We start from the raw sequence: 12,290 nt of genomic DNA on the forward strand, positions 1-12,290 counted from the left end.
GAACTCTGTCAACAAACACCTCCCACACCCAGTGAATAGGGTAGAAGAGTTGAACATTCCAGAGTTGCTTGGGAACATTCTGTCTCATGACCCCAAAAGCCAGAGAAAGTGGATGTCTTCCCAAAGCATCCTTACATAAGGTTAGCGTTTTCCCTCAGAAAGCAAGAAAAAAAGTGACAATAAGAGTCAAGACGTCAAGCTGACGGAACATGGAGTATTCTGAACAAGCACGTCTGCTATGTTGAGTGGTCATACAAAAGGCTAGATTATTAAGGCCGGTCTCGAGTCCACTGGCTTAGGTCACTCGTGTGCAGAGAATGTAGGAACATTCTGGGAGTTTGGCCTATTGCCATGTTTCTCTAAAACAGAACAGAACGTATTTTGAGGAGGAAGCAGCATGTCTCCTCTGACGTCTCGCCCACTCAAGGCTGACCCATTTAAGGCTCGGCCCGTCGGCTCTTAGCCTCATTGCGTAATGTTCTTGACCAAAGCTGACAGCAGACTCCTGCTGTAAGTTCTTGATAGCACTGATGAACATGAGGACCTCTGAGGGCAACATTTTAAACTATGTGAGTTAGACTTTTCATAGAGAGTCATTATGTTCTAGCTGGTTGAAAGAGCAGACTGGTGATATGATCTTCTTTTGTGTCAATGTAATCAACTCTTATCACTACAGAAGCGATCCTGTTTACTGGTTGAATGTTTGAACAGTGCCCAGTTTTGCGTCAAACACTTCAAAAGCTGTTTTCACAAACCGGCTCAAACAAAACTAGATTAAGCACACAATTACGTAAAGTTCGTGTGACAAGGCACAGTTGAACAAAGGCCAGAAAGGCAACAAGAAAGACCAGTACAGTGAGCACATTCTAGACATTTAGAGAAGACATACCTTCTCTCTGCTGCTATGAGCAGTGATGGATCTTTGGGTGGCCCCACGTAGCGCTGTTCTGTAGTTGTAGAAATTGCTGGAAGGGTCCATTTGGTGCTGAAGAGAGAGAAAACAGTAGAGCATGGAATTTAACAGAGGTAACCTGAGGGATTATCTTCACAAACCTATTCCAGATGTTCTTGTCTATGTATCATTATCAAAAAAACTTATGTTACAGTCACATGCACTGACTTAACCAAAGGCAAAACAAGTCATCCTCGTTAGAATTCAGAAAGGGACTTTCTTGCATGGGAACCAAGTAAGATGATCCTTCTTTTGTATGAAGCCTCATGTCCTTAGGACAAGGTCATTTCAAACCACCTTTATCAGATATCCATCCAATGCACCCTGCTGTAACACCAGACAGGCCATGAAATTGGGTACAGGGTCAGGACAAGACCTCTATAAAGCTACAGGAGTGACCTCCATGTGAAACTTCCTCTGAAGATTTGTGGGCAACACCTGCAGCTTTGATTCTCGACGTTTTGACGGGTAAGAAGAGGGGCCGCCTAAGCCCTTTAATCTCCAAACCCTTAGATCTCAGAGTGTGTGGAGAAAGGGAGAATACTTCTTTTTACTGTCTACTGTTTACCACAGCTAAGGTACAATGCTGTGTGATTTGAGAGCATGCAGAGCATAAGGCGGCAACTCAAATCCTCTATCGGAAATTGTATTTGCACATCAAAACGCTTAAAAGCTCAACAGACTTAGGAAGAACCCTGTGGTTGTGAAGGGGTGAAAGAGGCAGGGGACAGAGGTTTACTTTTCACTAGTCAATTATCCAGCTCATTGCCTTTGCCAGTCTAAAGACAAAGCAAAACCTTAGATAAGACCATTTCTAGACAGTAAATACACAGTGTCTGGAAAGAATCAAAGGAAAAGTCTTAAATGACTTTTATGACCTTTTATGACTTGCCTGGCTGTTTTATAAACATTTTCAAGCCCACTCAAAGGCTGGATTACTATATTTTAGAATGATAATGGCACAAGAGCGGTAATTCCAGCCCCCGGAGGGTTTAATTGGAATGAACGGATCTCCATATTGTTGGGGGCTCAGCAACCATGCATGTATGACTCACTAGAATAATGGGCAACTAACAGGCCACTTGCACAGCATCAATTCCATGTGCTTAAAGTGCTGTTGCGCCACATCTTCAGCGGTTTGCCATTGTTGTTTCACTATTATCCCAAGTGCTCCTACACATTCTAATCTCCCTCCTGTAATGACTCACATCCACCCACCAGCATTACTGGCATGAAAACAACAAATGGGAAATCTGTTGAACAAGAAACAAAAATGCAAGAAATACTAAAGAAAATTGTACATACCTCTAGAATGTCAAACTTGGCTGTTTTGACTTTGCCCCAAGTCTTCTTTAGCCGTGACACTGGACTCATGTTCATGCCAGCTGTAAAGAACACACAAACACAGGTCAGCAGAGGACAGCAACCAACTCCCACTTCCTGCTGCAGCTGCAGTTTCTCAGGCGCTAGGCCCATGAGTCTGCAGGAACAATAGCATTAGTAGGCGCATCACTTCTCTCTAACAGTATGGTTGGCATATGGCATTGAGCCTCTATAATGGGGAGGGGTCAGCAGTAGCAAAGCAATGAGGTCACTGGACTATTCAGGGTATCTAATCAAACTCCCTTTACCACACTGATCCCTCTAGTGATGACCAAAACAAGAATCATTTAGTAGTTGTTATCCGATGGCTGACTGACTATGGTTGTGGATAATCTACTGTTTGTAGATTCTCTCCTGACTCTCATATGTGGTGTGTTTAGTTTTCTGTTCAGGGTGAGGGGAAAAATAAGAGCAAAAATGAAAACATGTCCATGTATTATTTAGAATTGAACATTCTGAAATGTTATTTTTGGGTAATTTGTCTCTTTGCTACACTCAGAAAATGTGGTCTAACAGCTGGAGAATGTGATGAAAGAAATGCATCTTCAAAAGGCAAAGGATGAAGGAGAAGGAAAACAGGTTTTTATCTTATGTCTGATAATGTAATCAGACTTGAGTTCAAGCAACTTTGAGCCATTTAGAGTGACCCATTACTCAATAAATATTAACACAACTTAAAAGGCAGCTGTTATTTTCAAACAACAGAAAAGAATTAAACACAAACAAGTGTTTTTTTTTTTTTAATGGCAGCAGCGATAAGCTGTTTATTCAAAATAGTAACAATGTCCTTTTTTCTCAACAACAATGCACAAAGGCAGCGATACCATCCCAGACAAACACTGATACCATCTACAAACAGATAAGGAGGCTCTACAAAAGGAAGCCATTTCAGTGCTGACAGGTGTACGGCTCAGATGTCTTCTGAGACACCACTAACTGTAACGATAGTAACGATCATAGCGAATGATGTTCTAGCCAGGGACACGTGCTCATTCATGCCCCATTCATCCAACACAATGTCCTAGCCTCCAAGCAAACGTGGCCCAGTGGCACTCAACCTTTCCCATGACTTGTTTGTTCTCTCGTGGCAACTTTAATATTTGCCCTGCATCTCCAGGGACAGAGAGCTTGTATAAGAGCTCCAGGCTGTCGGGTTTTTGCCTCCAGGGAATGACCAGGGAAGGGACAGCTGGTTCCACCCCCCTCCACCCCCTTCTCTCTCCTTCCTCTCTTGCTCAGGCTCTCCCTCTCATCTATCGAGCTGGTCAGCTCTGACCATCTGCCTGCAGGCGGCGGCTCCCTCATGCTGCTGCAGCTGCCACGACGCTTGCCTGTCCACCCGCGTAACCCCCAACACTGCCTGATGCATGGGACTGCCCACCAAGAGCAGCCCAGCACATAAGGACTAAATAACAGTATGCAGGACTAGGGTGTAAACATATTACCCTGTTAAACTGTGATGTCAGAGGCATTTTTTGAGAGCCGATATCTGTCAAAATGTCCCACATCTGTTCATGCAGTGTTATTTTTAAACCCATTTAAAATTAAGACTTATTATGCAGTTCTTAGTATATGCTCATCTGACACAACAAATTTATTTAAATAATAGTTTAAAGACTATTTTACTTTACAGACTATTGAGTCTGTAATACTTTACAGACTATTGAGTCATGCCAAATCCACCTTCCCCTCCCAAAACAGATTATTTGTAATAAAGAAAATGCTGCTAAATCATTCACAGAAAAATAGTTCAGTCTGCAACAGTTGAACATTCTTGTGTCTTTGTTGAGGGTGGCAGAGTATTGATTAAGAAATTATAAACAATCCCACTGAACAGCAACTTGCATTAATCAAACAGATTTGTGGGCAACAAAAGGCCTTCTCTGGGTACAGAAGCAGGAGCACATTGGTGAGAGCAAAATGAAAGCACTTACAAATGATGGCCATGAGAGAGTTGAAGTTGCCAATGTTGAAGCACTCCCGTGCCACATCGATGAAAAACTCAATGACTCGGGCTCGATGCTTTTTCTTCACTGGCTGTGTGATTTAAAAATAAAAAGCAATAAGTCTTGATTATAAACAATATTTACTAGAAAAAAACTGAACAAAACCTCCTACATGACAAGTTATTCCCTACATGTTAATTACAAGCCATTAGAGAGCCCTTCCCTGAGGCCTGTATCAAATGCATAGCTGCTTCGACGCTTTTGTACTTTGTAATTACACCTTATTATGATGGGTTTAATGGCGCAATTGCCCAGGTAATTGAAGAGAAGAGTTGGTCTGTCATAATAAAAGGCACTCACCATGCAGATCTCAGTTGCTACCAGATAGCTGAGTCTGTTGAACCACTCCACATACGCCTCCAGGTTGCTGGCTTTCTTGTGATCACTAAAACAGCTCTGCAGAGACATTTTTTGACAGATTAACTATGGTAAAAAAAATAAGCTGTACGGCACTAAATCAAAGCCCCAGCCATTAAGATAAGCCCACTATTCTCTGTGGGTAGTGATCATTGTCTATTCATGTAGATGCTCTGTCGAAAAGCTTGGGTTTCTTTCTCCCTTTCATTCCTTGCATTCTTTTGGACTGACCAAGCTCTCCCTTAACACAAAGGCCAGTCTTGCCTGATCTCTCTACTTGATGGACAGCCTCACAGAGGCATTCCTGAGGATGAGGACTTTAAAGAGACCGCCACAAAGACAAAGGAAAAAAAACGTAGCAACATGCTGTTGCTTAGCAGCCGAACATTACTGAGCATTCTCAGACAACGTGGTAGGCCTAAGTGAATTTTCTGATGGGGGGTTTCATGCTAAGGCAAAGCCATAAGGACACTGTTTTGAAGATTTTTGATTGTGATGGATGGGTGGCTGGAATGTGTGAGGTTCCCCGTGTGAAAAAGGTGACACTGCACTGACCCCAGCCTAACATAAATACTTCTTATTAATTGCTCTGAGTTCAGTACTTGCAGTTCTCTTAGTTCAAGAGTCAAATGTAAAAATCTCATTCTTTCAATCAGTTTTGGTTGATCTTTTACAGAAAAATTTACCTTTTCATTGTCTAGAGGGTCTTTCTGAACAAATGCCTGGACGAATTCCTCAGGTCCTATGTAACTTAGTCTCTCCTGTAAAACAAACAGGAAGAAAAAGTTAACTTTTCTGCGCACATCACAAGTCAAACGCTTCCACTGGTCACCTTGCAAACATTATCGCTAATCTAAATAACAAAATCAATAAGGCCACCAAACACATTTCATTGACGCCTAAAAGTCGATTTTTCAAACATCCCTGCTCAGACAAGGCAGGGTAACAAAGGGTGGTGTGTAAACGGTGAATAAATCTTCTCACCAGTTCAATGTGGGTGAGTTGTTGGGCCAGGGTGAAGGGGTCGTTACAGATGGTCAGGATGTCTCTCTGGATGGACTGAGGCTTGGTTTTTAGAACTGTTAGCCTGTCTGTCACTGTGGAGTTGATCTTCGCCAGGGCTTCTTCGTACTGACTTAGCGTGGCGAGTTTACGGATCAGAGCCTGTGTCATCTGCTGCACTGTTTTGCGATACAGCTATGGAAAAAAACAAAGAGAAAGAAAGAAGCCAAAGACATCAGTGCTGAGCTTGCACCAGGATTAATAATAATTAATTAATGTTACAGTTAATGTAATAATTAACAGGAAAAATACTGATGTGGACGTGGCCTGCCAAGACAAGAAAGATGAGGAAAGTCATCAAATATTCTTCCTGCAAACATCTGATGACGCAACACTGCCACTGAAGACATGCAGTAACAGCAGCGCACACAGCAAAGGAAAAATGAAAGGAGAAAAGCCATTTTGCTTGATTGGTCAGCACAGCCGGGTAAAAGGACTGAAAGTTCTGCTGACAGGGTCCAAAATGGAGTCTACAGTGGGTTACGTAAAAAGAGTTCTTGTGGTGTTATGAAAGAGCAGCACCATGGATGTCCCTGGAAAGACCTACGAACAGAACCCTGGGTCCAGCAGGCCACTCTCATAACTCTGTCCACCAGTTCTTGTTATCTAATAACAAGAGCTTGACGCGGTTCAGAACGCAGTTGCATAACAGCATGGACAGCAGCAGCTATGCCCCACTTCTCAACCTTGACTCCAGTTAAAGATGTGTGGGAAGGGGCCCCTCAAATATCCACATCCTGTCTGTCTGCCCTGGCTGCCAAGTTTAGACTGCCTATAGGTTTGATGAAGTAGGTTCTGTAAACACGCTCTCTGAATGAGTTTCACTTGGTTCTGAATCAGCTTATTCAGCCATGTGCATTTGTTAAGACTGACAGGCAAAGGGTAAGTCTAAAAATCTGTTTTTTGGAATGTAGGACCTGGATCACAACCGCAGTCTCGAGTTTGTTCTTCAAACAATTCTAATGATGGATGTGAGAAGCTAAAAAGGCTTGCCAGGCGCATGGGAAATTGAAAGGTAGCCCATCATTCAATCTGACGACGAGCTGGTAATGATACAGGAGACTGAATAGCCTCTCTGTGACCCAACAGCCCAGAGACAATAATAAATAGCATGACCTTAGGAGCTTGTACTCTTACATAATCTAATTACAATATTAGCTTTTAAAATACTGATATCTGTGAACACTGTAATATGCAAATAACCCCTCTAACCAGTTTTTACCGTATGCTGTGAGTATCTTTACCAGTCACAGTTACAGATTTCTGTGGGTGTTTTAATGAATCTATCTATCTATCTATCTATCTATCTATCTATCTATCTGTATGTGTGTGTGTGTGTGTGTGTGTGTGTGTGTGTGTGTGTGTGTGATCCAGCAAAATTTGATTATTTGGTTCAAATGAAGCAGGACAATAGTCACATTATTTATGCATTTTTATATATTGCAAGATGTTATCACAAGGCAATATAATAATGATATAATCATAATTCTAGTATTTTGTCCAAATGTCCTAATGTTAAATGTCCTAATTCTAACCCTGCAATCAGTTTGACAAGATAAGAAAAAACAAGTGTGGGAAAAAATGTCTGATATAATCATTTAAGCAACCTGTGCTTGTTACAGTTCCCTCTGCACAGATATGGCCAACATGTAAAAGATCAAAGATTTTCCTAATAGTTGCCTCTCTGAGGGCCACCATATGGAGTATCTTCAGTCCCCACCACATATAGGGTGATTATTTTTAGAAACATTTCATGGAGATAACTGGCTGACATTTTAAAGCAGCAGGGAGGCTCCTTGCTTGCTTGTTTGCAGAAAGAAAGCTGCTTCTGTCCGATCCCCATGCTTTAACCCTGGCATGGGTGTATGTGACAGCCGGTCTCGTGGTAGCATCTCAGTTTGAGCTCTGAGTACAGCCTTCTTTGGAGCATGAAACACACGCAGCCAAAGGGTGAAGACTCTCTAAAACTTGCTCTGCCTTGGGGTAAACATGGGCCGGGCAAAAGGCGACCAAATGTGCATTGAACCCACCGGTTAGGCCTAGATCACAGGCCTTGGTTACAGTGGGCTCTGCCTTCCCTATATAGATGGCCACATCCATAATGACAGTCTCAGCAAACCGAAGGCCTGAAGACCACACTGCGGTCTGGAGGCAGATGTTACAGCATCTATTCTAGGCTCGCTGTCCAAAAAACAGTTGTATTGCCACACAGTGTAAAATTTTTGGTTACTGCTGGCTGCCTACATTCAGGATAAAGGTTGAAATTGCAATTTTCACCAAGAATGCCCTCGTTCTGCTGGACCTCTAGCCCAGAAGAGTTAGAAATGTTCTACGCTGACCTCGAGTGTACTCATGCTTAGCTCTAAATACAGACATTGTCTATTATGCACATCTGACTGCAGTCAAGTCTAGTACCTGTAACGTGCTGTAAAAGGAAGCTTTGCTAATGCTATTTAAGGGTAAACAGAGTTCACAGAGCAGAAAACACCAGACAGTGCACGCCAATGGATGACACAGACATAGCATTGATGTACTGTGTGAATGAATGCATTCTTTAGGCTAACAGACAGTACCATGTCTGCTCGGTCACAGATATAGATCTACCAAACAGCAATGACTTACAGTGCAATGCAGAGATTATACTTATCTTGCTTAGGCTACAAGCAAAAATACAACAGTTAAAAAATGTTTAGCTCATTTTCGATTGGAACATGATTAGCCACAGGTGCAGCCTGCAAAAGCAAAAAATGGCCACTTGACCCAAAACAATGCATGCTTTTCTGTGCATGTGCTCCATCCATTAAATAACCAGTGCTCATCACTAACACTCTTTCTCCTGATTGAGAGTGTAAACAACAGGGCAGAAACAGAAAGTCATTGATCTTTCAGGTCAGGAAGAACTAGATCAATCATCACACATCCACTTATTAGATGAGTCACAGGAGGCTGAAAGCTTTTTTGCTTTTTGCTTCCAGAAGCTTCATTCACTCTGAACTGATGGATGCATGTCCTTCATCTTCAACTGTCTCCCCTAACTAGGCCCCTGCTGCTAGTTGTTAGCTTTAAACCTACATGAGACCACTACAGCAGACTTTGGTAAATCTATTTTTCATTCAATCTCACTGCACAAAATCAAGCTCTCACTCTTCAGGAAAATAACTGTTAAGCTCTAAGTGCAGATAGGAAAAAGGGCCCATCTGGGACATTTGAGAACAGACCACTGAAAGCTGGCTACTTCAACCCAGTCATGTGGGACTGATTGCCTCAGCTACGGCAGTCAAGAGGGCATAGGCGTAATGGAGGGGAGTACACCTGTGACATGGACTGGAGAAGAAAATCCCAATCACTCAACAGCCCTACTCAGGGTAGTTTAATACCTGTCAAGTGTAATTTATGTGGAGTTTAAAAACTGCAAAATGCACAAGCAAAGAGGGGCAAAAAAACATAAATGATGCCACGATGACCCTCTTTCTTTTCCTCCATGGAAAAATCCCCTTCTGGGAAAATAAACGCTAAGCCAGTGACATTCGAGTCAGCGCTAATGGAACTATTTAAATGCAGCCTGTGGAAGAGCACCAGGGGAGACAAAAGCAGCTGAACAATAGAGCTTTCTTCCTCCTCCACTTGTCAGGCTCGACAAACTGCTTTGGGACTGGTGAAATCTCTCCCCCATCCCCCAAGAACTGACTTTTGCTTTACCCCATGTGTTGTAAGCAACACCTCCACTAGTTGACTGGTACAGAAGGCACACTTCAGCTTTTTTAAGGTACTGTTATCCTCAGGATGTTGGAGAGAAGATAAGGTACAATATAACACTTATGGTTTTGGCACTTTAAGATGGAAGAGGAAAAGAAACCTTAAACCTTTTTTGACACCTCCAAGCTACTACTATCAAAAACATTTAGCTTGTTCTACTCAAACCCTTAAATAGAGAATGTTTGAAGAAAGAACACTCACCTCATCCCCGGTGCTCAGCCGATGTGTGAGCTCTTTTAGACTCCTCATCATCCTCTCATCCCGGAAGTCATAGGGAAATGTCTCTGTCCACTCTGTCAGCAGCTGCAAGATCTTAGGAGCAATTTTCCTGATTCTCACCTGCAGAAGAGAATCGCAGAAACTGACTTTGAATACTAAATTAAGGACAATCCGCATCATTCTACAACAAAACAAAATTTGAGTTGGATCCTTGTGATCACACATATTAGCGAGTGTAATAACACATTCCTGAAATGGCTTACCTTGTCGGCCTGAGGGTCGCTGAGCCTCTGATGGTCTACGCACAAATGGCACACTTTGGACATGAGTTCATATGGGTGGATGAAAAGACGTGAACTGAGCAAGAAGGTGAAGATGTATGTCCTCTGTTGATTGAAAGGGAAATGGAATTAATTAAGCGGTAATTTAAATAACATCTTACTTCACCACAGTACATTAAGGCTAATGCATGGATTATGCATTAAGCTTGATGGACTATACAAAGTATTTTGCAGTTCCTAAGAAAAAGATAAGAAATGTGTCCTCACATCAGGGTAGTAGGCCACAGTGGGGACTAAGTGCTGAATGAGGGCCTCCAGAGACCCTGACACAAGGTTGTTGTCATGGTAATACAGGCCCCCATAGTCCTCCTCTTTTGTCTGGTACAGGTTCTTGTTATAGCCACTGGACGCAAACATCCCTGGAAACGGTGGTGTTTGAGGCATCTTGTCCTGTTGAATGTCAAGCAGAATATGATTAGAAAAAGGACCCCCAAATGCTTCAGATCAACTAAAACACAATCAAAAATCACAACAGAGAGCGGCACATGGGCCGTTATGTTAATGGAAGTCCTTCACCTTGATATGCAAAGATTTTGTTTACTTTTGTGTAAAACTCAAGGTCCCTGAAATCATTATGGGAAGTTGAGTGGAAAATTACTCTTCTTCACGGGGCTACCCATGGGGACATATCCTGTGCGATTAATCTTGATGTGCAAACACCCCTCCTGAATGAGCCTGCTACACATATTTCACTTAATCTCTACTCTATAGACATGTCATGAGGATAGTGCACATGATCGCAAACACATACACACTTTCTAATTCATGGCAATACCACAACACCACCAGATGAACTGCTGGCATAATGTCCCTTATAGTGCCTTAAGAACAAACTAAGCTTTGCCAAGCTCCAAACTCACGTGGCAACAAAACACAGAGCGTCCATTTATTGTAGACTTGACACAAATAAAACGTGTTGACCTATGAGAAATGGATCTTCTGAAAGAACTGATTCTTTGCAAAAACATGAAAACGTGTACTAGCACAGCATTTGAGTCCTGTGATGATGTTAGTGCTAGCCAGGGGTGATTCCCATACCCCCTCTATCTGCCTCTTCCAAGCTCATGCCTCAGGCGCTCCCGGAGTCAAAAATATTATGTGTACTGTCCACAGCACCCAGCTCATCGTACCACCTGACCATACAGGCTAGCACCAACGTGTCAACATGAGCTGCTGCGCCACCTCACAGTGATGCTTTATGAGAACGGCAAGATTCCTGGAGTCGATGAAGAGCGCCTCAGGAAGACACATGGGCCACTCAATAGAAGCATTCACAGTTCCGGCACGGGGCACCCAGGGACCTGCAAACAATCAGCAGTCCCAATGGCCGCCTGCCTATTCAGGCCGGCATTTAGCTGCAGGCGTCTGAGTGCCAGGACCGGACAGGGGTGTGCAGTGGAGGGGGAGGGGTTTCCAGAGTTGTATACACACCCCTCTTCTCTTTTTTCTCATAAGAAATTAGCATTAAAATTGGGGACTGAAAGTCAGCACTGCACCCCCCACACACATCTGTTGCAGCATGTGTTCTACCACCCCAGTACGTCAATGAGATGAAGGGAGTGCCGGAATAATCAATGTCAAGAGCGTGTGGTATCATCACTAATACTGTCAAAGAACAAAGTGCGCGTGCAGCCTTCATGAGTGCTGCACTTTCAGTGAAAAACTGATTTCTGTTGAAGCCACATTTGGATCTGAACCACAAAAGTGAGATACAACAGCTAGAACTTGTCTAAGTACTGGTGAACAGAATTGGTGTATTTAATAAGAGATGCTTGAATGCAGTTGTCACCATTTTGTTACTACTTTGTTGAGTGCACCATGCTCCACAGCTTGGCCAGTGGCCAACATGCAGGATCTCCTGCGCATCTGTCCTTAGGACTGCTGGGACAATGGTTAGGCCCACAGTGTGGAAGGCCAGGCACTAGCCCTGAGGGCACAATGCAAATGTGACTGCATCTCTTTGCTAGCACAAGCTGACAAAGCCCTTTCTTTAGGCCCACTGCGAAGTGCCAGCTGCAGTGCAAGCTAATCCTATAAAAGTATAAAACAAAGCTGGAGCTGATTACAAGCAGGCCATCTGAACACGTTTGCTTTTTTGGTCACAGGTGTCAAGTACCACATGTCGATGTGTCACTGTTTTTAACTGGGAGTTTGTGCTGGCTATATATGGCTTAAGATGCTATACATGGACATTGTTTCAAAATTGGAAATTTA

At 43.0% G+C, this 12,290-nt stretch overlaps 1 protein-coding gene across 2 annotated transcripts in view; it reads right to left on the minus strand.

The window, feature by feature from the left end:
* Positions 1 to 12,290, minus strand: part of rasgef1ba (RasGEF domain family, member 1Ba) — a 142,260-nt gene that overhangs the window by 6,439 nt on the left and 123,531 nt on the right. For both annotated transcript variants that reach the window (XM_037531317.1, XM_017705126.2), the window contains 9 exons: positions 10,284 to 10,466; positions 9,999 to 10,121; positions 9,718 to 9,855; positions 5,683 to 5,895; positions 5,385 to 5,459; positions 4,642 to 4,737; positions 4,270 to 4,372; positions 2,258 to 2,337; positions 890 to 985 (listed from right to left, as the gene is read on the minus strand). In XM_037531317.1, the coding sequence (XP_037387214.1) occupies positions 890 to 985; positions 2,258 to 2,337; positions 4,270 to 4,372; positions 4,642 to 4,737; positions 5,385 to 5,459; positions 5,683 to 5,895; positions 9,718 to 9,855; positions 9,999 to 10,121; positions 10,284 to 10,466 (1,107 nt within the window). The remainder of the gene's footprint in view (positions 1 to 889; positions 986 to 2,257; positions 2,338 to 4,269; positions 4,373 to 4,641; positions 4,738 to 5,384; positions 5,460 to 5,682; positions 5,896 to 9,717; positions 9,856 to 9,998; positions 10,122 to 10,283; positions 10,467 to 12,290) is intronic.

This window comes from Pygocentrus nattereri, chromosome 20, assembly GCF_015220715.1.
Source record: "Pygocentrus nattereri isolate fPygNat1 chromosome 20, fPygNat1.pri, whole genome shotgun sequence".
NCBI lineage: Eukaryota > Metazoa > Chordata > Actinopteri > Characiformes > Serrasalmidae > Pygocentrus > Pygocentrus nattereri.